Source organism: Poecilia reticulata, chromosome 14, assembly GCF_904066995.2.
Source record: "Poecilia reticulata chromosome 14, P_reticulata-male-v2, whole genome shotgun sequence".
Taxonomy (NCBI): domain Eukaryota; kingdom Metazoa; phylum Chordata; class Actinopteri; order Cyprinodontiformes; family Poeciliidae; genus Poecilia; species Poecilia reticulata.
The window spans coordinates 24,360,118-24,382,672 of NC_088843.1; the positions used below are offsets into that span (position 1 = coordinate 24,360,118).

At 37.0% G+C, this 22,555-nt stretch overlaps 2 protein-coding genes across 6 annotated transcripts in view; one reads left to right on the forward strand and one right to left on the reverse strand.

The window, feature by feature from the left end:
• tmem248 (transmembrane protein 248) lies at positions 1 to 21,732 on the reverse strand. Of its 3 annotated transcripts, XM_008428507.3 has the most exons (8): positions 21,546 to 21,732; positions 21,405 to 21,453; positions 14,056 to 14,214; positions 13,067 to 13,355; positions 10,065 to 10,215; positions 7,754 to 7,937; positions 6,376 to 6,557; positions 1 to 3,686 (listed from the first exon to the last, which is right to left on the reverse strand). In XM_008428507.3, exons 3-8 carry the CDS (start codon positions 14,143 to 14,145, stop codon positions 3,629 to 3,631), a joined length of 954 nt encoding a protein of 317 aa, XP_008426729.1. In that variant the 5' UTR covers positions 14,146 to 14,214; positions 21,405 to 21,453; positions 21,546 to 21,732; the 3' UTR covers positions 1 to 3,628. The 3 variants fall into 3 exon arrangements, with proteins under 3 accessions (XP_008426729.1, XP_008426727.1, XP_008426730.1); XM_008428505.3 differs by lacking the exons at positions 21,405 to 21,453; positions 21,546 to 21,732 and adding an exon at positions 16,810 to 17,458; XM_008428508.3 differs by lacking the exons at positions 21,405 to 21,453; positions 21,546 to 21,732 and adding an exon at positions 16,810 to 17,453 and having other exon boundaries at positions 6,414 to 6,557.
• lig3 (ligase III, DNA, ATP-dependent) overlaps positions 18,761 to 22,555 on the forward strand; it is a 16,863-nt gene continuing 13,068 nt past the window's right edge. For 2 of the 3 annotated variants that reach the window (XR_535440.3, XM_008428509.3), the window contains exons 1-4: positions 18,761 to 19,029; positions 19,968 to 20,492; positions 21,218 to 21,346; positions 22,272 to 22,499. Coding sequence is in view for 2 of the 3 variants with exons in the window: in XM_008428509.3 (XP_008426731.1) it covers positions 19,985 to 20,492; positions 21,218 to 21,346; positions 22,272 to 22,499 (865 nt within the window). In the remaining variant the exon portion in view is untranslated. The remainder of the gene's footprint in view (positions 19,030 to 19,967; positions 20,493 to 21,217; positions 21,347 to 22,271; positions 22,500 to 22,555) is intronic. The other variant, XM_081615278.1, reaches the window with a different exon arrangement.

The following is a 22,555-nucleotide window of genomic DNA, read 5'->3' on the forward strand; positions in this document are numbered from 1 at the left end:
TTGAACTTTTGAGACAATTTATTTATTTAAATTTGAATTCATTTACAGCAGTTCCACTGAAGAGAAATAGGGTTTGAATGATGCCTTAGCCACATGGAAACCTATGATCCTATCTAGTGTATGTACAGGGAGGAGGATGCAGCTGGACAGTGCAGAAGGCACAGAGTTGGCTTAATACTTGCGTAAAAGCGCTGCTAACGTGTCGGGAGGATAGGGAAGTGTAATGACAGCACTGCATTTAAGGTTATTTTGTCAAGCAACCATCATTTTAAAACGGTACAATGTAGAAGGAGCATGTAAAACTGCATTGAAAACCCAAAAACCTTTAAGTGTACACTTGATTTGTTTCTTAAGCCGGCGTGATTTACAATATGTTAAGCAAAGAAAAGTAAAACTGGACAATGTTAAGGCAATCTGCAGTAAATCAGAGGCAATTCTAGCGAAAAAAAAAAAAATAAATCACTCAAACATGGATAAGAAGCAGGCAAATTCAGGCTAGACATGATAATAATGACAGTTTGGCAACAACGATCAACCACACACCCAGTTTCCATCCATCACACAGGTCTGTCAAGAATGAGCTGCCAGACTTCAACGCAACAGTGGAAGCAAATGAGATGATAAACAGATTGTGATGCATCTGAATCAGGAAGACTTTGTTCAGAAAACAAAGAACAGTTTTCAACCATTCACCAACACACAAACCGAAAAAAATAGAGCATCTGATACCACAAAATTAAATCTTACCACAAAAAGATACATCTTATAACATGTAAATACCACTCAAACATAAACTGGATTCAAGTAAAGCCTTTCAAACTGAAACAAAATAAAGAGAAAAACAAATTATATCATAGTTTAAACTCACTTGGAATTGTTGCATCTCAGATTTAGATTATGCTGCTTATAAAAAAGTACATTCAACAGGTACATTAAATATGAAACAAAATTATAGTACAGAGGTAAGTTAAAGTTACCGGCAACCACGACTGGGAAACAAAACCATATAACATGACAAGCAGGCACACAGTAGATCTCATAACTCTGCTTCTGCTTCATAGAGACTGTTGGGAGGTTAGATCGTGATAACACACTTAAATTAACAGTTTTTTGTTCTTGTTGTACAAAAAAATATTTAAATAAAAAAAACAAATGCGATAAATTTGGAAGGAAACCAATGAAGCTTTTGCCCAAAACATACATGCTGAGCAAGCCGAGGAAAAAAAAATGAAAACAAGAATTGCTCAGTCACCGGTTGCCATGGAGAGCTTACCAAAAAGAAATCTAAGGCCCAAATAAACTGTTACAGCGCCTAAACTATGAGCCATATTGCACATATTCATGAACAGTCACTAGGCGAACCCTCTGGTGGCTACGTGTGAATTTCTATGCCTCTTTTGTGTTTAAAGTTGGAGATATGACAAGTTAAAGAAACCAATTGGAAAACAAACACCATAGAAATATAATGGGAGTAAATGAAGCTTAATGCATGCTCGTCACTCTTGGGGTATTTACCAAAAAACAGCGAGTCATAGAAGAATGATAGACACATTTTTTTGAAAATAAAGAAAAATGCCTACATGTTGATGTGTAAATTAAGGATGTGGTAATATAACTAAAAGCATGAAATCGGTTTAAATTGAACATTTTCATAAGATTCCAGAATGCGTGTGATGTCAAATAGAGTCCAGTATAGTCCAGGGCAGAGGTCGTGCTAGACTTTTTTGTTCTCCATCATTTTGACCGACAGGATTAAAAAAAACAAAAATCGGTCGTACTATTTTTACCCGTCAAATTATAATCACATCCAGGGCTGGGGTTTCTCACTACTCTCAAGATCGCAATATGGTCAACAAGAAAATTTTGCTAAAAAAATAAAAAATAAATCACAGCTCACCATTTCTAAATAAGTCACATTTTGTTTAGATTTTTTTGTACATTTCTCAACATAAGAAAGCTCAAATTTCCTGACAATAAACGTCAGGATCATACTGAATAACAGTAGCTGATCTAAGAATGAGGCCAACTCAGTGATAGAACATTTTTCCAGGTGTTTATAAAAAAAAGTCTCTATGAAGGAGATTTCAGAGAATGTCAGTCTACAGCCACCTTTTTAATCTACAAGAATCCCAAACCCACTCACGCTTATTCACACAGCTGTGGGGTTTTGCACATTTTGTCTAAAGGATTTGTGTCCAATGGTAAATATGTGGTAGTATTAATGTGGTGAAGTGGTTGCAATTAAATGGTCAGCAACACTATTATGTAGAAATACATGTTAAGTGCTGACAAGCTTCTTTTTTTTTTTTTTTTTTTTTTTTAAATAGTCCCCGACATAAATGTACCACCGCCTCTGAATGATGCTGTCAAGCGGTTGATTTGATCTGGATTTACGTTTTGACAGCACTAGCTAGTAAGTTAATATGATAATTTTTTTACACAGATGCAGACCAGTTTATTGAATTTGAGACAGTTTACATGTGATCTCGATGAAAATAAAACAAAATGTGCCAGAATTATGAAGGTATATGCAAATATGCAAAAAAACTGAAGATGTGCAACTGGTGTAAAATTGCACTTTCAGGTGGCTCAAAAATATGATAATTGACGGATGGTTTAAATATTGAGTTCCAGTGTGTGACATTTTGGGGTAAGAGGAAAAATGAAGACATAAGTAAAAATTATTCTTTCGCTGATATGTAGTTTCTGGGAGTTCAATTTGTTGCAATTTCAGAATTTTGCCACCGGGTGTCACTATATACACAACACACTGGAGCTTTAAATAAAACAACAAAGACAAAAAGAAAACCAGGCAGTCATTTAGCAACAACAGGCCTAATAATCAGCAGAAAACATCCAAAATAAACGTTGGTCTCTGAAGGTATGAAGGTGGGTCAGGTCTCGTCTGATTTCAGCTGGTCCACCGCAGGTAAGGCAAGATGTTATTGCGTTATGTTTCCAGGTGCTGCCGGGAAGATGTCCGCTAAAAACTACACAAAGTGAGGCGAAATGGGAGCCAGATAGGTGATGAGGGAGAAAAATAAGGCAAAGACGCTTTCTGGGTGAAATCTGTTTGTCAACCCAAAATATGCAGAAATGATTGGACTGATTGGATACCACCCACATATTAATGGATGAGAGATTCTTTAAGATTGTAGGTGTAAAATAAATAAGAGAGTTAAATTGTTTTTCTGACTTCTTTCATTCTCCTCGCTGTTTGATCTGAGAGGACCTCTAACTCCTCAACTACATTTCAAATGACCCACCAAGTTTTTAAGATCAGTTTAAAAGCGGCTCCAGGGAAAATTCACAGTAAAGTTACTGAGTCTGGCCTTCATCTGTGTTTATCTAGCGGTTCTGGGATGGCACATGGGGGACATGGAGGGAAGGGGGCTAAACAATCCCAAACAAAAATAAACAAGAAAGAGCTTTTGCACAGAATAATCAAGAGAACCAACAAATATTTACACCACAGATACAGGCACTTGTATATCTTTGGTTGGAGAAACCCCAACATTGCGAGAGTAATGCATTCACAGAGCGTTTGTACCCCTTCATGTATTTCCAGGGATCACTAGGCAACTGGGATGTAGATTTTTTTCATTTCTTCTGTGTCTCTGAGTCCATGTTACAGGTAACCTCTGGCAGAGCTCTCTGCCGTCTTTTTAACCCTCTGACAGCGCCACCTGTCAAAAAAAGCAAGAAATAAATGCAAGTCAGTTCAGCTTTCGACAGAAAATGAAGCAGAGAGGTTTCTTTGATTTTCAGTTTGGTCTGATTTGTCCAGTGTTAGAAAAGCATAAAATTAAGAGTTAAGTGAAAGAAATTAGATTTTTATAAATTTACAGTCGTGATAAAAATAGTTTTTCAGTGGGAAAAATTTTGTATTTCCAGTAGAGGTGTGCCGATCGATCGGTCACCGATCATAATTGGCCGATTTTCGTGAAAAAGTGCATGATCGGTGATCATTGGCTCTTGTTGCCGATACTGATCACCTGCATCTCATTTCGCAGCCTGCCTGTGCAGCTGGTCTCCTCTTTCCTTCACTCTGCGCAAACGCGCAGCAACAAATCCTAAGCGATGTGGAACTATAACGCACTGAGTGAATGGGGAAGTTTGCGTGTTGCGGCGGAACATTGAAGCACGTCAAAATGCATCAACACAACGAAGCTAATGCGACATAAAAACAATGCCATACTTGACGGAGTTTGGCTACATCGGGTCTCACTTCAGTAAAAAAGACATATGGAGGATCAGATAGCAGGTAAAGCAGCGCACAGCTACAAACACTCACCCGGATTAGCATGACGGTCAGAAAGCTAAACAAATAACCCGCAAAATTATTTAAGTCTTCGAGCTGCGATGTAAGACGCTGGTTCTGCTCTCACTGTTGAACCGCTGCTACGCGCTACAGGTAGTAATATTTCACAGATGGAGCGCCGCTTCTGCTCCACCTGGTAGTGACTCTCACACCAAACCTCTGTTTAAAGCTGCAGCATCTAACCTACAAAAATAAATTTTACATGCGTATTAAAACTTTCGCTGTCCTAACATGAGACTGATAATCTCTTAAAAAATAATCGATCTCCTCCCTGTTCTGCATAATTACTCCGCTCAGTCAGAAACAGCCACTCAGAACTAGCAGTAATCAGCTAGCCGCAGTGCTATCGGGAAGTTTTCATTCAGTAACTCTGGATTGTTTGTTGTAATGGAACCTGTATTTGCCTTTGAATGTTAAGTTTTATACTTGAATTTTTTTGGCAATGTTGAGAGGTTTTATTTTGGCTCTTTGCATTATTTAGCCTCTTCAGAGGCTTCATATGTTATCAGTCTGTTAAAGACAGTGTTTTTACATTTAGAGTGTTTTCTCATCAGAGTCCAAAAAGTTATTGTTGCCTCCCAAAAATGTGAGAGTCGATTTCAAACAGGTTGGACAGAATAACAGAAGCTATAAAAAAGGATAAACACTCAAAACACTGACAAAGAAAAATTAAATCGTATGAAATCCTTTTTATTCTTTTTTAGTAGACCAGAGAAATATGTTTTGACCATTACTGGTCTTGTGAACTAAACTGTTTGGTCATGGAAGAATATGTTAATTAACCAAATAAAATGAAATGAATCTTCTTTTGAAGATCTTCAGTGTTAAATCTGACTCAATCCCAGACTTTTAGGATTTGTGTATTTTATGAGCTGCAGAGCGATCAGAGTTTACCATTAATGGCGGGATAACCTCTACAGAGTCGGAGGAAATAAAAAGGACTATAAAACAATAAATGGTCTAACTCTAAATTCAAGGGTGTACACTGCATTCCTCTTAAAAGTCAATGGGACAATTTTATTTCAACTACATATTAAAAAAATAAAGGGACTGCATTGTTTTCAGTGATGCAGTGTGCAGCTTAAATGCACTCTACGTAATACTAAAACATCAAAAAAAGCATGCATGGCTGCCATTAAATAAATATTTGACATGCTTTGCAGTTTATAATCCATCTCCAACAATTATGCTGTCAAAGTATTTAATAGTTAAAAGATGAAAAATTCAACAAATGTTCAAAATTAAGCTGGAAAAGAAACCTAAAAATGATTTTAGCATGACTAGCAGAAGCTATAACAAGTAAACCTATCCAGATAAGAGTCTGGAAGAGTCTGTTCAGTTTGACAACGGCAACTTCACAGAAGACTGAACAAAAAAAGACAGAAAACAGAAAAGCAGAACAAAAACTAAAAACTAAAAACAGGAAAAAGAGGAGAAAAGAAAAAAAATGAAGGAAAGAAAAAATTGCTAAAACAAAAACTGAAAAAAAGGATAGAAGGAAAGAGAAAAAGGAATTAAAAACTAAATAAAAAGCAAAAAAAGGAAAGGAAAAAGAAATAAAGAAAAAGGTGGAAATAGGCAAAAGAAAAAATGGCTAAAAACAAAAAAAAAAGGAAAAATGGAAAAAAGGGAAAAAAAAGAAGCAAGAACTTAAAGGATGAATAAGGGGAAGGCAAGAAAATGTAAAAAGAGTGATTATATCTGTAATGAAATTATTCTGCTACAAACTTTTATGACTTCCAGCCAGTTTGCCAAAAGAGACTCATTGACAACAAAAGTGATAAACATGGTAAAGGTCAAAGGTTCATCTCTCTGTAAGTGTCAACCTTATGAAGTGTTGAAAAAGAAAAAGACGAAGAGCTTTTCTTTGGGGGTTAATAAGTGAAGCTTCTTCATTACATTCCAACAAAGCTACACCTCCACTCAAACTCCTTAAATAGCAGATGAAAGTGGATAGTATAAGCAGGTTTGTAGAAATGAGGAGAAAAGCAGCAGTGTGATTGGATTGTGTCTTAGGACCAATTAGAGGTCAGCTGACGCTTGGCTGAAACTACCTGTTGAGGTCATAAAGCACTGCTGGTGTCTGTTGTACCTTCTCAGGACAGAAGTCAGGGTTGGTTTGTCGCACCTTGCCAGGCCGCCCCTTTATGACTGCATAGCAGAACATAGTGATGACCATGACAAACAGGAAGTAGCTAGTGTGCATCAGGTGCAAGTTGATGAGGGAGCGGTCATCCTGGAGAGAAAAGAGTTCATAAATATTCCCTCATTGATCAAATTACTAAAATTTCCCTCTGAGGGAGATAAGTACAAGGTATAGCTCTACATATTTTGCTAGCGCCCCCTTCAGGAAACTGTACATTTATAATACTGCATGCCGACTTGATGTAAAAGACATTTTTAATTGGGATTGGGATTTTCCTGGCTAAATAAAAATAATGTTCTGAGAGTCACCACAGCTGCCTGCAAGGATAAACAAGTTCAACCAACCAACCAACCAACCAACCAACCAACCAACCAACCACCCACCCACCCACCCATCCATCCATCCATCCATCCATCCATCCATCCATCCATCCATCCATCCATCCATCCATCCATCCATCCATCCATCCATCCATCCATCCATCCATCCATCCATCCATCCATCCATCCATCCATCATGATTCTAACCTGCTCACCTTCTAACATGGAGACAAAGAGATGAAGTTGAAAGTTTTTTTCTAATTTTCTAAATATATCCCAGTACAACCTCATAAAAAGCCATCCTGTAATTTCCAAATATTAGCATCAAATATTTGATTTCCCAAATAAATATTTAAACATCTGAAAAGTTTAAATCCGAGTTATTATTCGGATGTTCTTTAGGAATCCAAATCATCATAGACACTAAAATAAAAGTAACTCCATAATAAAACTCAATATGAACCAGTTTCTGTTGACCAGTGAGCACAATGGAAAAGCTTGAACTGCTGACCAGGACAGCAGGATCACCAGGATTGCAGCTGTGAAGTTTAATAAATCCTGGCTGCTAAAGTCTGTGCTTTTCTCGGCTTTCAGAGCAGCAAGAGAAAAACGAGTAATGATGGCCAATTTTACAGTGAATTTCTGTGATTTTAGCAGCTTTTTCCAGGCTTTTTCACACTGCTGCTGATGGTACAAGGTCAGCTGGTGCCAGAAAATAAAAAAATGTGATGCAATCAAATATCTCTCTCCCTGACTGGTAGACTTCCAACAGATTATTTGCCTCTGCAAGAGACAAAACTAATTTAGTCTATGTAAATGTTAAGGTGGCAAACCAGCCTTCCTCTTCTGTCACTCCTGAAGTAAAAGGCATGTGAGATTTTAATATTTCTTTTTTTTAATAGTCAACTTCCAAGAAAGTAAAACAACATTTTTTGAGCTTCTTGAAAATGGAAACCTGGAACTCACATCTGGGACAATGACGGTGAGTTTAGGGTTGAGTGCATGATACACTTTGCCAATTGCTCCTTTGTAACACCAGAAGGGGTTGTAGTCCTGACTGTACTTGGTGTCCGAGTCACGGACCGTGGTGAACACCTTGTACCAGGACGTAGCGTTGGTGTACGTCTCTGGGACGCAGTGCGGTGGCTGCCTGCACAGGGAAACACAAAACACACAATCAAGTGATTTGTTGACTTTTGAAGCAACCATTTCACAATGAAATATTGACTTAGCATCAATGAATCAAGTTTTTTTGAAAAGGAACTGAAGGAAGAGTAAGTGGGAAAAACTGGGAAATCCGAGTAGATTCCAGGCACACTTTTTTTGTCTCAAACATTATTTTTATAGGAGCAGATTCCAGGCATACTTATTCTCATATTGCAGTTCATTCAGTGGATAATAAGCATCTTGCAGGGCAGGAGAAGCTGGACCAATAAACAGATTTTAAATGTTTCTCTTAAATGACAAAAAGTGAAACTGAAAATATAATCTACTTTAAGTATTCAATTCTAAGAATAAAACACCACCCGACATCAGAATAAATCTGCTAAACTCAAAGGTACAAAAATATTGTGGTTTAATTTATGCATTTATTTATTTTTGTTTGTTTCTACAGTTACTGTTTAATTGCAGAAAGCTACATCACATCCCTGAGGTTTTCTAACAACCTGGAGCATGTTTTTACTATTTTTTTATTACTATTTTTATTTACTTATCTATAATTGTTTGTTTTTTGCTTCTGCAAATTTACAGCAGCATATCTGATGCTACGTCTGACGCATTTTCCCTCTCATTTCAAACTAAAGCTGTAGCTGTTCGCTGTGCAGAAAGACGGATTAAAGCAGAAAGATTTGCAGGTGTTGAATTGTTGACGAGATCAAACACCACGACTACATAAGCTGTTGGTAAATCACAGAGGAGCTGTTATGTGGGTTTAAAAGAGTGAAAAAGCAACCCTGGGGTTTTATCCTACTCTCAGGGATGGATGGAGGCAAAAAACATGATGCAAACTTTTCAGAAACAAACCCATAAAATAACAGGAGAAGAGACTCGTGGAGCTTTTAAATGTTCCTTTAATAAATCTGTAAATCCTGCAGTTATAGCATGAATATGCCTCAATGAGATCATTTTTATAGTTTTGTTTCTAAAGAGGATCTCAGGACCCCCAACCTAATGACTTGTGACTCATAGTATGGTCGGCTTAAAAATAAAATCTCAGATTTGTTTTAATACCAAATCCAATTTTAATTTTCTCACTTTTTTTCTTTAAGAAAATAATAAACAAACAAAAAAACTGCCTTTTATTTCAGTAATTTATTCTGTAAGTTGACTTGAATTGAAAGTCAAAATAAATAAAAGCTTCTACAGAGTTTGGTGTTCAGTGTCGTCTAATCCAACTTAGCCGTAGTTGCTGGGCTAATGTTTTGATTAGCGCTTTAGCTTTTGTTAACTTTGAAAACATTCAACACTCTTAGCTTCCCCTAAATAATTTTTTTCAGATATATTCTAAAAATGCTAATTCGGTCAAGTAACGATACCATCAGTTGTTATAAAAATGCTAAATATCAAATATGACTTAAAATAAATTTTACGTCGTAATTTAACACCTTGAAATTGAGCCTCTGTCTCTTTAAAAACTCCTGCTCTTTTTGAAACTCGACCTGTGATTTCATGTTGTGATGACTTCTTGAAGTCATCAAACATGGCTCCTCTATTAACCCTTTAACAACTTTTTTACTAGCGTTGCACTGAGAAGTAGCCCGTATAATGAGCTCAGCAGACACGCAGTTCCACCAGGTGTTTGCTAAAGGCTGCTGGATAGTCTGAAGGAGCACACTGCTCTGTGAGATGGAACTTTGGAAATCTGCAGTTCTGGGGAGGAGCTGTGTCTCGAAGGTGCGGCTAGATCCACCCAGGCGTTTTGCAGAGCTAAGTGGTTGCCATCTCCAAGGATTTTTCAATCCTTGGAGATATCTCCAAGGATTTGGATCCAAGGATTGGAGGGAAAAAGCACTTTTCTGCTTTTTCCCTTATCAAAAGCACACTCTAGGTATGCTTTTGATAAGGGAATAACATAGTAATGATAATAAAATTATTTAAAACTAAATAAAGTTGATTTCACATTACAGTCCCTTTAAATGGAAGATGTGACGTAAATAGGATATTTAACTTCTGATTTATTTAATAGAAAATAATCTGGAAATACAAGCATTATTTTCTACACATATGCAGACAGAGGAGAGGCTAATAGCAAACTGTGGGAAACCATCCAACTCACACTGTGACTGGGAAGATATTGCTGGCTGCTGTGATGGTCATGCACGTGCTGAACACCACCTGCTCACAGTGGCCGTGCAGCACGCAGTCGTCCGAGTTCCAGGACACGGGCAGAGTGAACGTGATGTTTATTTCTTCATGGGCTTCCCGGCCTGAAATCATAGACACCACAGCAAAGCGTTCTTTAAATGCCAACATGTGGACCTGAGGAGACTACTCAATCAATAAACTGCATAAAAGTTTGCAAGAGCAATGTTTTACCTGCTTTTAATGCAGCAGCAAGTTGCATAAGCAGAAAAACTGAGAGCTTTAGCAACAATATTATTAAACTACTTCCTTAATAATGAATGACAGACTGGGTTTGTGGGCTTATGCAAGATTTATTTAATGGAAACAGAACTTAAGAAGATTATCAGGTGGACTACAGGATATGACAGAGGGTTGAAAGGAAAATTAGATGGAGACTATGGAGCAGCGACTGAGAAGTAATTTGATAACCTGCCAAGCTTTTTAAGTTACGTTACAGTTCATAAATCAGAAGATTTGTTAGAGAATAAACAGCATCATAAATTCCCGGGAACCCAGACAGAGTCATCAAAATCTATAAAAACCAACCTATTCTCACAGGAAGCAAGGTAGTGGCAGTATCATTGAGTGGATTGACGACATGGATGGAGTGAAATAAAGACCAAAACTGAATGACAACCTGAAAAATTCTCCAGAAAAGATTGGAGGTTCCCTTTCCGGTGGGACGATAACCCCAAACAAACAAGCAAAGCCAGAAAGTAACAGTTTCGATCTGATGTGTTCAAACTGCGGCTTGATGCAGCCACAGCAGAAACTCTGCTTCACCTCCAGGGTTTCAGCTCCATGGTCAAGTTTCTGCCTGCAGATGCTACATTTTCCCACATTCCTTCACTTTCCCACAGCGGATTTTATCTACATGCTTGCAAAATGTGTTTGACTCTGAGTGTGCGTGACATTTAAAGCAGTTTTAAATTTGATAAGAGAGAGAGAGCAGGCTGACCTTTCCCAGGAAAACCACCTTCATCTGAGCAGGCTCATCCTGTTGATGTTAGATTAAATCCACACCGACGCTAAATATTTGCACGGCTTTCTATTTGCTTTGGTTATCCGTTTTAAAACACGAGTTTTAGATGATAAAGTCAAATCATTCATCTACAGTTGAAACCAGAAGTTTACATACACCAGGCTGAGTAAAAAGGTCTGCCTTGGAATAGTGTTAAAGTATTTTACTGTGACGAGCTGTGAGCAGAGAAAACCGAAGAAACAAAAAAGTTGTGAAAACATTCACTCAGGTATCGTACCAGGTTTGTACATTTTTCCCACAGTGAAATTCAAGAACTTTTCAAGGAATTTCAATGTAAGCTTTGAAACTTTTCCAGCACCACACTTTAGAGGTAAAAATAATACAAATGAACTAAAGATGATGTTTAAATTTATTACTTTATATAATGTATTAATATCTTGTGCTGGTATTTTACATCCTACAGCAGGGAGAAGGAAAAAAATAAAATAAAAATTTATGTTTTGAAATGTCTTTCACATACACCCTATATGACCCTGAATGGTCCAAGAAAGTCACAAAAAAATCTCTGCTAAATATCAGAAATCTTAGCAATAATATTTTGTAAATAGGAATTATTTTGGTAACTCTAACTGACATAAGACAAAAAAAAGTTTAGTCTGATTTACCTTAAGATGGTGAAAAAAATGTGTTGGCATTTTTTTAATTTTCTTTAAATCTTTGGTTTCAATTATAAGTACCGTTTTCCAAATTTAGACTGCACATTATTATAATTTTGAATATCAAGCATTTTCCAAACCTTGAAATTCAAGCATTTTCAAGGATTTCAAGCACCTGTGTGATTCCAGTACATATGCTGCCTGAGAAACTCTCAAGACATTAAAGTCTACAGCAGCAACTAGAAATGAACCAATCAGATATTAATATCCTGAAATAGAAACAAAATCTAGATCAGATGTCAGAGACAATGTGCCAGATCCGCAAGTGCAGATCTGTTCTGTCTAATTCTATGCTTTGTGCTCTGAGTGATGTCATGCTTTATTATTTCTTTTACATTATATTTAGAATTCCTAATTACACTTTCTGAACCATTTGAAAGTTTGTTGCTCTTTATTTGTACATGTTTGAACAAGGTAGTCAACCTGTTGTTTCTTTATTATTTAACATTGGTTGTTCTACTTGTATGCACTGACTGAACAAATTAAACTTGTGTTGTTTGACCAAGCTTGTAAAGCAATTGGTGCATTTGAGTGTGCTGTCCTGGTGCAGATTTATCAAACAAAGTTGTTATTCAGTATATCTATGTGTTTAGAAACGGAAACATTTTAAGTCAATTCAGCTGTTTTTCTGTACAGATCGTATCGGCTGGTTCTAAACCTCTGATATCGGTAGATCGATGCTTCCCTATTGGGAAATGAACCACAAACAGGCAGCATTGTGTCACCACTACACAATGCTGCAGTAGCACAAAGTGTAAGTACAGAATGTGCATAAAACTATGTTGATATTCAACTAATGTCAAAAAAACACAATTTCAAATTGCAGTGTTTCCATTAAATAAGAAATGCAATTAAAATCACATTAACGCGATAAGACATTTAAAACATTCCACACCATCATCCTTCAGCTCCTTCAAATCGTCATCTTTGTGGTTTGCTCCAGTGTGAACATCCAGTTGTTGATCACATGACTCGTGCGATGAAAAAAAAAGTGATTTCATTGCAGTTTAGCAAAATACACAAATTTTGATACAGCCAAAAAACAATCTCATACTAGTTCAGAAACTTTTTTTTAAATTGGCGTTTCCATTAAGCAATTTTATTTTCCAAATGTCGAATTGCGCAATTATAGGGTTAATGGAAACGCAGCTATTGTTGGTTCACTGTATCCAAATAAAGTCACCTGACAAACCCAGACAGAAGGAATGAATTCCATCCATCTATCTGCACACCCACCTGACAGGCCGACCTGCTGCCCCAGCACTGTGGAGTACAGGTGGGTGATGTTGCGGGAGTAGCCTCCGAACGGCCGCACGGGGTCCAGCGTGAGGGTGATGGAGACGGAGATGTTGATGGGACCCGAGTCCTCCAACAGCAGGGGGGGCTGTGTGCTGGAGCGGGCCTGGCCGCTGGTCACCACTAGGCTCTCTGGGGTGGTCGACTCGTTCAGGCCGTGTTTTATCGTCTCGTTCTCCGACACACAGAAGTCCAGGTCGTTGAAGCGCAACAGGAACGTGTTCCAGTCCTGAGGCACAAATATAAACTTATTAAACTAATTGAGGTTTTCAGCACCGAGTTGTTGAGATTTGCATCCTGCCTTCACTGAAATGCAAATCCTTCATGCACGCTTCTGCTGAGGGTGTTCAGACACAGAACAGCACAACATCAGAGTTTGCTTTCACTTTCTGCAGTCTGCACTTACAGCTTTACACATTTACAAAGTCAATGAAGCAAAGATCAGAGTTCGTCCACTTTTCCCCATTAAACTGAAAAATTCAAGCACTTTAAGCATTTCAAAGTAAGTTTTCTAACATCCCCAGATCCACTTTGGAGATAAAAAATATACAAATAAAGTAAAGCAAACAGTTTTAATACGACATTTATTGCTGTTGTTAATAATGTGATGTGATAGTATTTTACATTCTGCAGCAGGAAGGGAGAAAAAAATCAAAAATAACATTTTATATTTGGAATAACGCAATACTTTATATAGAGATTAAGCACTTTCCAAACTTTGAAAACACCTAATTGCAAGAAAAGCTTCGAAAAAAAAAAACACCTAACAGAAATTCAAGTATTTTCAACACTTTCTAGCACCTGTACAGACCCTGAAGGTTTCATACACTTCACTCTAATTATCCTCCTAAAATGAGCAACTTGAAAAGAAACATTTACAATAATTAAATGGAAACAGTTTTTTAAAGAGTGGTGTGGATTTGTCATACCTCTGTGAGCTCTGGAGACTTTATCTCCTTAATCTTGAAGAAATATCCGATGGTCAGGAAGGCAATGGCCACCGCACTGACACTGATCATGAAAATGACCAGAGGTGGACGGTTGGTGATGTAGCCTCTTAGGTTTTCTATGGGATTTAGCAGGTAAACCTACAAAAGAAAAAAAAGAAGAAACATTTCATACTCAACATATTAAAAGGTGTCGACCAGTTGGAGGTCACTGGACTATATTAATGGTATGAAGGTGATTTGATCAGTGTGCAACAAAAAATTACTTTGTTAATCAATTATTCTGACAATTCACCAATTAATTGGGGATCAAGCACTTTTTCACTGAACTGCATCTCTGCCTCATTAATTTGGAAACTTTTTTCCCAGTAAGCTGCTTTCTATTCATCATCGCATCCTTTTGCTAGAGAAAGATCAATCACAGTGACAGCCACAGAGACACTTCCTGGCAGAAACTAAAACAATGACTCAGTTTTGATAAATGGTTTTAATGTTCAACACTAAAAAAATAAAGAGTCTGCTCTGAGAAGTTACCACTCCAGCTTTATTGTTCCATGGAAGGAGAACAATTAGCATAGCAGAGCTCTGCCACTTCAATGTGGCTTTGCTTTAAACGACACATTATCAGCAAGGAGAATCAATAACACAACCTAAAACTGCAATTAACTATGCAACTCATATTTTCTACTCTATTTTACGCAACTACAAAGCCATAAACAGTAATATTACCATATTGTGCCAACATTTGCTTCCCTTTTTAGACAATTTTCTTTTTTTTCTTTTTCATATTTGTATGTAAACATTTGTAGGTTAAATACTATATGGACTGTCAGCAAAAGGTTTCTATGATGGCGTATTAGAAACATTGCAGATAGAAAAAAAGGAGCACATTTCTTCAAAGAAACAAACAAACAAAAAAAAATCAAATTTTTAAGAATAATCTCAGAAATGATCCAGAAAAAACAAGGACATTTCCCAGTTTGAAAGGTAGAAAACTTGGAACCTTAAAAAAAACAAAACAACAACAAAAAACAAAACAAAACATGGTTTCAATGTTTAGGTTTCAAAAGTAGAAAATTGTAAACTTTTGAAACTCAGGAATCACCAAGTTTTTCTGCAGAATTTGAGAGTTTTTGGTGGGAAATAACTCTTTTTATTCTACCTCCATTGGCTCTAATACGACATTGTAGATTTGAAGTAATAATCACAAGATTTCAATCCAGGAAGGTATATATTATAATAGATGAACAATATTATTGCTATAAATGTTGGCATCAGCCAATATTGGTGATTTTTTTTTTTTTTTACATATCGGTATGTACTTGTCTGATAAGTAAAACAGGGCAGATACCAACAACTGATATTTATTTCCATCTTTTTGCCGTTTGTGTTTTTTCATTGTGTTCCAAAGGTAGGAAAAAAAATATAATGCAGTTAAATATATCAGGTATCAGTCTTAACAGTAATATAAATGCCTCAGTGCATTCTTATATTATTTAGCTTAAAAACTGCCCCAGTTATGATAAAACAAGGAGCAGCATTTGATTTACAGACCTGAGCAACAAATGCAAGTTAATGCCCATGTTTATATGTGGCTCATATTTCACAATAACGATGACAGGACTGGTATCTCCAGGGTAACAGAGAAGCAAAACATGGCATACACAAAGACAGGAGAGAACAAAACCAGCAGCTCCATTCAATGCTGCACACATTTATCAACGGCTGGTTGGAAAAGCTGTTTAGACGGAGCATAGGTCAGGAACAAAACCTTTAAATGAAGCCATAATTCATGGAAAGTGCTTAGCAAAGTATTCACATCCTCTTGAACATTTCCACATGTTGTCAAACTATGACCTCAAACTTCAATGTATTTAATTGGGATTTTATGTGATAGAGCAAAACAAAGTAGTGCAAAGTTATGAAGTCAAAGCTGTCTAAGCTGAATAAGCTAATATTTTTTTGAAATGCAATTTTAGTTAGACAGACTTCATAATCTGTTTTAATTACTGTTTTGGTTGTTTTTATAGTTTGGATATTTAAAATGTTTCCCCAGGTCCGGTGTTAAATATTCTTTAGGAATGCAAGTTTTATTGATCTTTGAGTGGGAATACTAATATAACTACTGTTTTATTAGTTGGAAATTGTCTCAATAAAACAATATTACCATTATCACAAAAAATTTGAGGAACAATTTATCTTATAGCAAAATTTGTTATTGTGACACAACATGCATATCCCACTAAATGAAATCCAGTTTAACCCATTTGTTTTCATGGATGCGTGTCATTTCATCAGTCACCAGACTGTCATACAGCAACAGCTGTCAGTCAGAGGCCTCTTAAGGTTAGTTGGAAGACCGACTGCTCCAGCATCACCACCCACAACCACTTTCTGAATATACTTGGATGATATGAGATTTCCCTTTGGGGTAAATACTAATTCAAATTTGAAAGCAAGGGAATATATGAATACAGAAAGCAAGGCAATAGGCTAATTTATAAGCCTTGCATGTCTAGTGTTACAGATAAAAAGAGAACACGATCTTCTCATCTATTGGCTAAGACAAAAATGACACTGTTACCCAGGTTTAAATATTAATTAAGCACCATGTTTAGCTAGTTTAGTCAAACAATTGTCGGGTTAAACTAGCTATCGGCGTTGCTGCAAGGACCAAACTAGGCTCCAGACAATGTCGTACGTGATAAAAGTTAGATAAAAAAGCTCGCCACTCACCATTTTTCCTTGTTGTGCAAGCGACGGGATGCTAGGTGTAGCTGGGAGGGAGCGCTGAGGGCCACAAAAAGGGCTGCGATGTCGCTAGCTAGGTTGCTGCAACGCAGCTAGTCTCCTCTAAATTTACCGCCGAGAAACAAAAGTCTGCGCTCCAAGCTTTCAGCATACGAGACAACACATATACTGCTTCCCATTCTTCGCCTTTAATATTTCCGCGACTCGTCAGAGAAACAAATATTCATCTTTAGGTTTGGAATAACGTCAACATCTTCCTGCCGACATCTGATCCGCGCGTCCTCGCTTTGCGTAGGGAGAAGCGTCGCGGTCTCGTTATTCCCGCACGATGTACGCTCGAAAATTTACGGTTGACTGTAGAGGACAGAGTGGAGTATGGAATTTACGTAGCGAAAACGCATTTAGCGTGTTTACAAACGGCTGGGGGCTGTGGTTGCGTTAAGTTACCGTGGGAAACCTTAAGGTCACCGGGAACGGGACACCCAGGCGGCTCTGTATTTTTGTGCGGTGTTTATAGTTGGACTTTTTCTGGTTTTGTTGAGTTTATATATTTCTGTAGCATCATTTGATAAATTTAAAGTGCATTTTCTGTTTTATCATCTCTGATTCCCGAGACTCTTTGAAAGCAACGCAATAATCACTTTTTTTTCAAACATAAATATGTATGGAGACCAGCGCAGTATTTATATCTTAAATATACCCTGGTAAAATTGGGTTTTAAGTAATGATTTTAGCTAAATGTTTCTTCCGTCTAAGCAATGTTATTTGAAGTTCTGATTTGAATCTAATAAAGAATCTTTGCAGGGGAGGAGAGGGGAATCTACATTTATTTTTCTTTTCCCACACCATGTTCAATTTTCCATTGTAAATATCGTATTTCTGCCATTTTGATGTGTAAACTTGACCAAAACAGTTTACTCTTTAGCAACAAAACATGAGATGTCTAACTTTGTCAAAGCGACAAAACAAAAGGGATTTTGTTTTGCAAAAGAAGAAAATAACTCAGAATATCGACCTTTTATTTTCAGAGAATAGCATAACTCACAAAATGCATGAATGGGGAATGCAATATTTAACATATGAATTAAATATGAAGAAAATTAGCATTCTGTTCATCATCCCTCTGTATTTGTATTATATATGTCAGAGCCTGCATCGAAACAGTTTAAGACATTTCAGTTGCAGAAAGTAGTTTAATGTTATTTTATTTTGAAATGAGATTTACATCAACACTTTGCCAACATTACCAACCAGGCTGATAAGTTTTTTTGTTTCTACTTAAATGTTTACCGTTTCAGCCTTAACCATTATTTCCTCCGCTGCAGCAGAGGGCGGTATGGGTCCGTTCTGCCACACATTTCAGGCTCGTTTGTCTGTGGTCTGCGGTTCAGCTTGTAGCTAGCAGTCTTGTTTTTTTATTACAATATGTACAACAAGTTACGTAAACAGTAACTAAACGAACGATGAGGTTTAAGGAAGGTAACAGAGCAAAAATTACAAACAGGAAAGGGATGCAAATAGGAAGAGGTTACAAACAGGGCAAGGTTAAATACAGCAGTTAGGGCAGATTACATGAGAAATTCTTTACAAATTGTAGTAGTCTTTAAAACTTTAGTATTGGTACAGTATTTAAGAGAATACAAATATGAAGAAACATAGGCATAAAAAGCATTACATTTGGGTTTCAATTTAAGAAATTTGCTGTGGATATTAAATGTATAATAAAATTAATTTTAGGAGTAAAAAAAAATATTTCCAAAATATTTTGAGTATGTTGTAGCTAGCAGTTACTTTGTGTTGCATCAAGCTAATGAACGTCACACTGGGAGTTACCGGATTTTAGTGCCTTATCCAATTAAAATGAAGTTACCAACATCTGGTTTGGCACAAACACAGTGACTCATTGTCTGCGCGGTTTTTCAGTTGTATAATCTTGGGAGAATTTTTTTTGTATACGTAGCATAATTTTAGCATACATAACATCTTATGTCACAGCGTTATGCGACATAAGATTTCACATAATGTAGTACATCTTATTTTAAGTTCATGAACAACTTTTATTTTGTAAATGCAAACCGGAAGTACTAACAACTATATAGTAGGTCTAAATACACGACTGACACGGGGCAGTTAGCTGGTTGCTAAACAACAATGAGGAGGTAGCAGATTCAGTTGTATCATCTCCTTTTACGCATCTTCTACACGGTACAGTAAAAACATTCAAGTGTAATTATCGGCTAAATTTTAGATAATGTTCAACAATGTCATGTTTTCTTTATTTTGTCACGTCAGTTGTAGCCAATACAGGACAGTGTCTAGCTAATGCTAACTTCCAGTTGTCTTTGTAGCATTCAGCTTACTTTTATCTTTAAGTCTTCGCTTAGAAAATAAAAGACCTTGACCAAAAAATACATTAAATTAGATGGCTACACTGTCTAAGATTCCTCACTAGGAATACTAATGTTACCACATTTATGCTGAATTTCTGTGCAAGTGAAATACTAAGATTTCAGTCAAAACAGCGAAAGACAGAAAAATAAATACAAGTTTCATAAATTAAATCTTCATAACAAAAGATAATTTAGTTAAAATATGAGGTATATTGCAAACAGTATATCAAATGTTTAAACCAACTTTCTTCTGTGGAGTTTGGCAGCTTTTTCCTACTCTTAAAGTTTTCAGAGGATTGTGTGTTCTTTGTAACTTTGTCATTAAAATGACATCCAAATTTAAGAGATGAACCAGTTTTGTGTTAAGACAATAGTAAACTTTACAGAGTTTTGTTTTAAGCAGCAGTAAAAAAAATTTTAAGTCAAATCTCTTGAAAAAAAAAATGACTTGACTTTAATTGAGTGCAGAAGTTTTAATTTATGAATTTTTTGTTAAATCTCTGAGGGTGAAAGGTTATACACAGCCTCAAATATAACTGCATCCTTTCTGATTATTGGATATTTGTTCTTTTCAACTTGTTGATAAACCACATTTTTTTGTTACAGTTGCTACACTCCTCTCCTAATTCTGACCACCTTTCATTTGTTTTGTTTCTTCCAGCTACTTTCAGTTTGCATCTGGTTCTTACTCATGTTTGATTAGAAACGGATCAAAATTATCATCTTCTGTAACTTTGTTTTTTTCTGGTTTAGGCTCCAGTCCCAACTACATGCAGAGACATCTTATTTTCTTGGTTCAGAAGACTGTCTGTGTGGGCCGACGACCTTTTGGTACACTAATCCGATGTAAACAACCTTCAACGTTTTGCAGAACATTTGTAATTTCATCCACCTCTGATCAGCAAAAATCCTTAGCTTCCCATAAACACCATCTTCAAAAAAGACACGCTCCCTGGACTTCAATTTGCCGGTGCTTTTCTGAGTGGCCAGATATGTCGGAACAACGCTTCCTTGTGGAATACGCCAAACGTGGCACGGCGGGGTGCAAGAAATGCAAGGACAAAATCCAGAAGGGCATCGTGCGCATAGGGAAAATCGTACCAAACCCTTTCAGTGAGTCTGCTGGCGAAATGAAGGAGTGGTATCACGTGAAGTGCATATTTGAGAAGCTGGAGAGGGCAAGAGCCACGACGAAGAAGATCGAGGACCTGACAGAGCTGGAGGGCTGGGAGGAGCTGCAGGACGAGGACAAAGAGCTCATTAATAAACACGTTTCAGGTGCAGCAGAGAGCCGATAAATCACCTACTGCTTAATCTAAATCTAAACAGGATGTTCAATTCATTTATCTAAAATTAAGGCCTTAAAATGTCTTATTCACTGGAGAAAATGTACATTGACCTGAAGTTAATAAAAATCTCATTCTCTATAGGTTAAACAGGCAAAACGCAAAAGATTGAGTTATGTGCAGACATTTTCACTCGGTATGTCTCATTACTCAGCGCGATCAAGGCTAGCAGTAGCAAGCTGTTTATACTTACTAGCTAGCTAAAGAGTCATTAGCAATGTGAGAAGCACAAATCTGCCTAGAGACTACAGAAATTTCAGTTTTGCCTCCTGCATTTCTTTTGTACATCTGCTGGGATATAGGCCTTACATTTTATTCATAGTGGTCTTTATAAGCCTTACATTTGAGCAACCTTGTTAAACCACTGACTTTTTTCCATTATGAATCTTTAAATGTTGCTAGTTCAAGATTTGTCATCTTACCTGGTAAATCAGCAGGTGTATCAATAATACATACCCTCTACACTTGGCGTGAGGGTTAACTTCTTAACCTCTTGGTAGGAAAAAAAAAAGTTTGGCTTCATAACATCCTTTAAGGTTGAGGTGAAATTACTGAGAATCAAAACATTTATGAAGGCATTTAGAAGTTATTCTCTTAATCAAAATTTAATGCTCGAGTCTTTTTTTTTTTTTACTTGTCAAACCTCTTGTTTTGTAGACCTTATGGCCAAAGTCAACGCAAGTCCTAAAAAGAAGGTCCAGGCCAAGTTGAACACCACTGGTCAGCTCATGGCGCCCCCTGCTGACCCTTCTGTCAATGCTCCGAGGAAGTTTTCTGGCTTCACAGGTAAAATGCATTCACCCTGGATTAACATAACTGAAGTGTCTTTCAGTGCTGCCCTTACCTGAAGTTATATTTTGATGATGCGGTTTAGAGGAATGACTTGGAATTTGCTGTAAACATAATCACAGAAATGCAAAGTTTTGGTTAAAACAGAATTAAAACTTTGTGAAAGTTAAACAAACGGCATTAAGTTTGAAATTACTTTCACACAAATGGTTTAGACATAAACTGGTCACCAGGGGCTTCAGGTACGAAGCAGCTGCGGATTTTCCCTGAATCCTGTTGGCCGCCTAAACGGACCAGAAGCAGTTGGATCCAAATACATTTCTTTTGTACTTTTCAATCAATGTGAAATTGAAAACGCATGAGGCCAGTCATGTGAAAACACATGACTCCACCCTTAACATGCCCATGAATAAGCAGATATTCTGTTCAGTATTGCCAAGTTGGCTTTATTAAAAGCAACTTTGGTCTTGTTTGTTTTTTCTTTTTCTGAAAGTCAATTGCAAATGTATTGAGTTGAGTTGTTTTTTTTGGGTTTCCTTTTGAATGTGAAGATGGTTATTTGGGTTTGACTTTCTTCAGAAAAATGTAAAACCACTGTAAAATCTTTTGGATTTGGGGGGTTGCCAGTTTAGATTTTTTTGGGGGCTTGTTTTCATAGAGCTGGTTGCTTGTTTCTCTCGCAAGATCTGGCAACACTGATTGTGTTTCCTCTGTGTGATTTTTTTTTATTTTTTTTATTTTTTTTTACTGTTGGTACAATTAGAACATGATTCCTTTCAGTTTTGAAACTTTGGCCATAACTTCAGAGCTAAAACCACACAAGGAGTAGGACAGGCAGATTTGTCAGAGTTAGAAAGTGTAAAAATGTGGTTTCTTTCTTTCTTTCTTTTTTTTTTACCGCTCTGCTTCATTCTGTCATCAGCTGCGAAGGCTGGCAGCTCCGGTAGCTCAAGCAGCCCCGGACTGTCGGCCTCCCCGGCGGCCAAAGCCGGCTCCAGCAGCGTCCTGTCCACTCAGCTCTGTGACGCCCAGCACAAAGACTGCCTCTTCAGGGAGTTTCGCAAACTCTGCGCAATGGTGGCTGAAAACAACAGCTACAACAGCAAGACACAGATTATAGAGAAGTTCCTGAAGAAGGGCACAGGAGGAGGTTGGCCTTAAATTTAGTTTACTGTTTTTTTGTTTGTTTTTTTTTTTGTTTATATT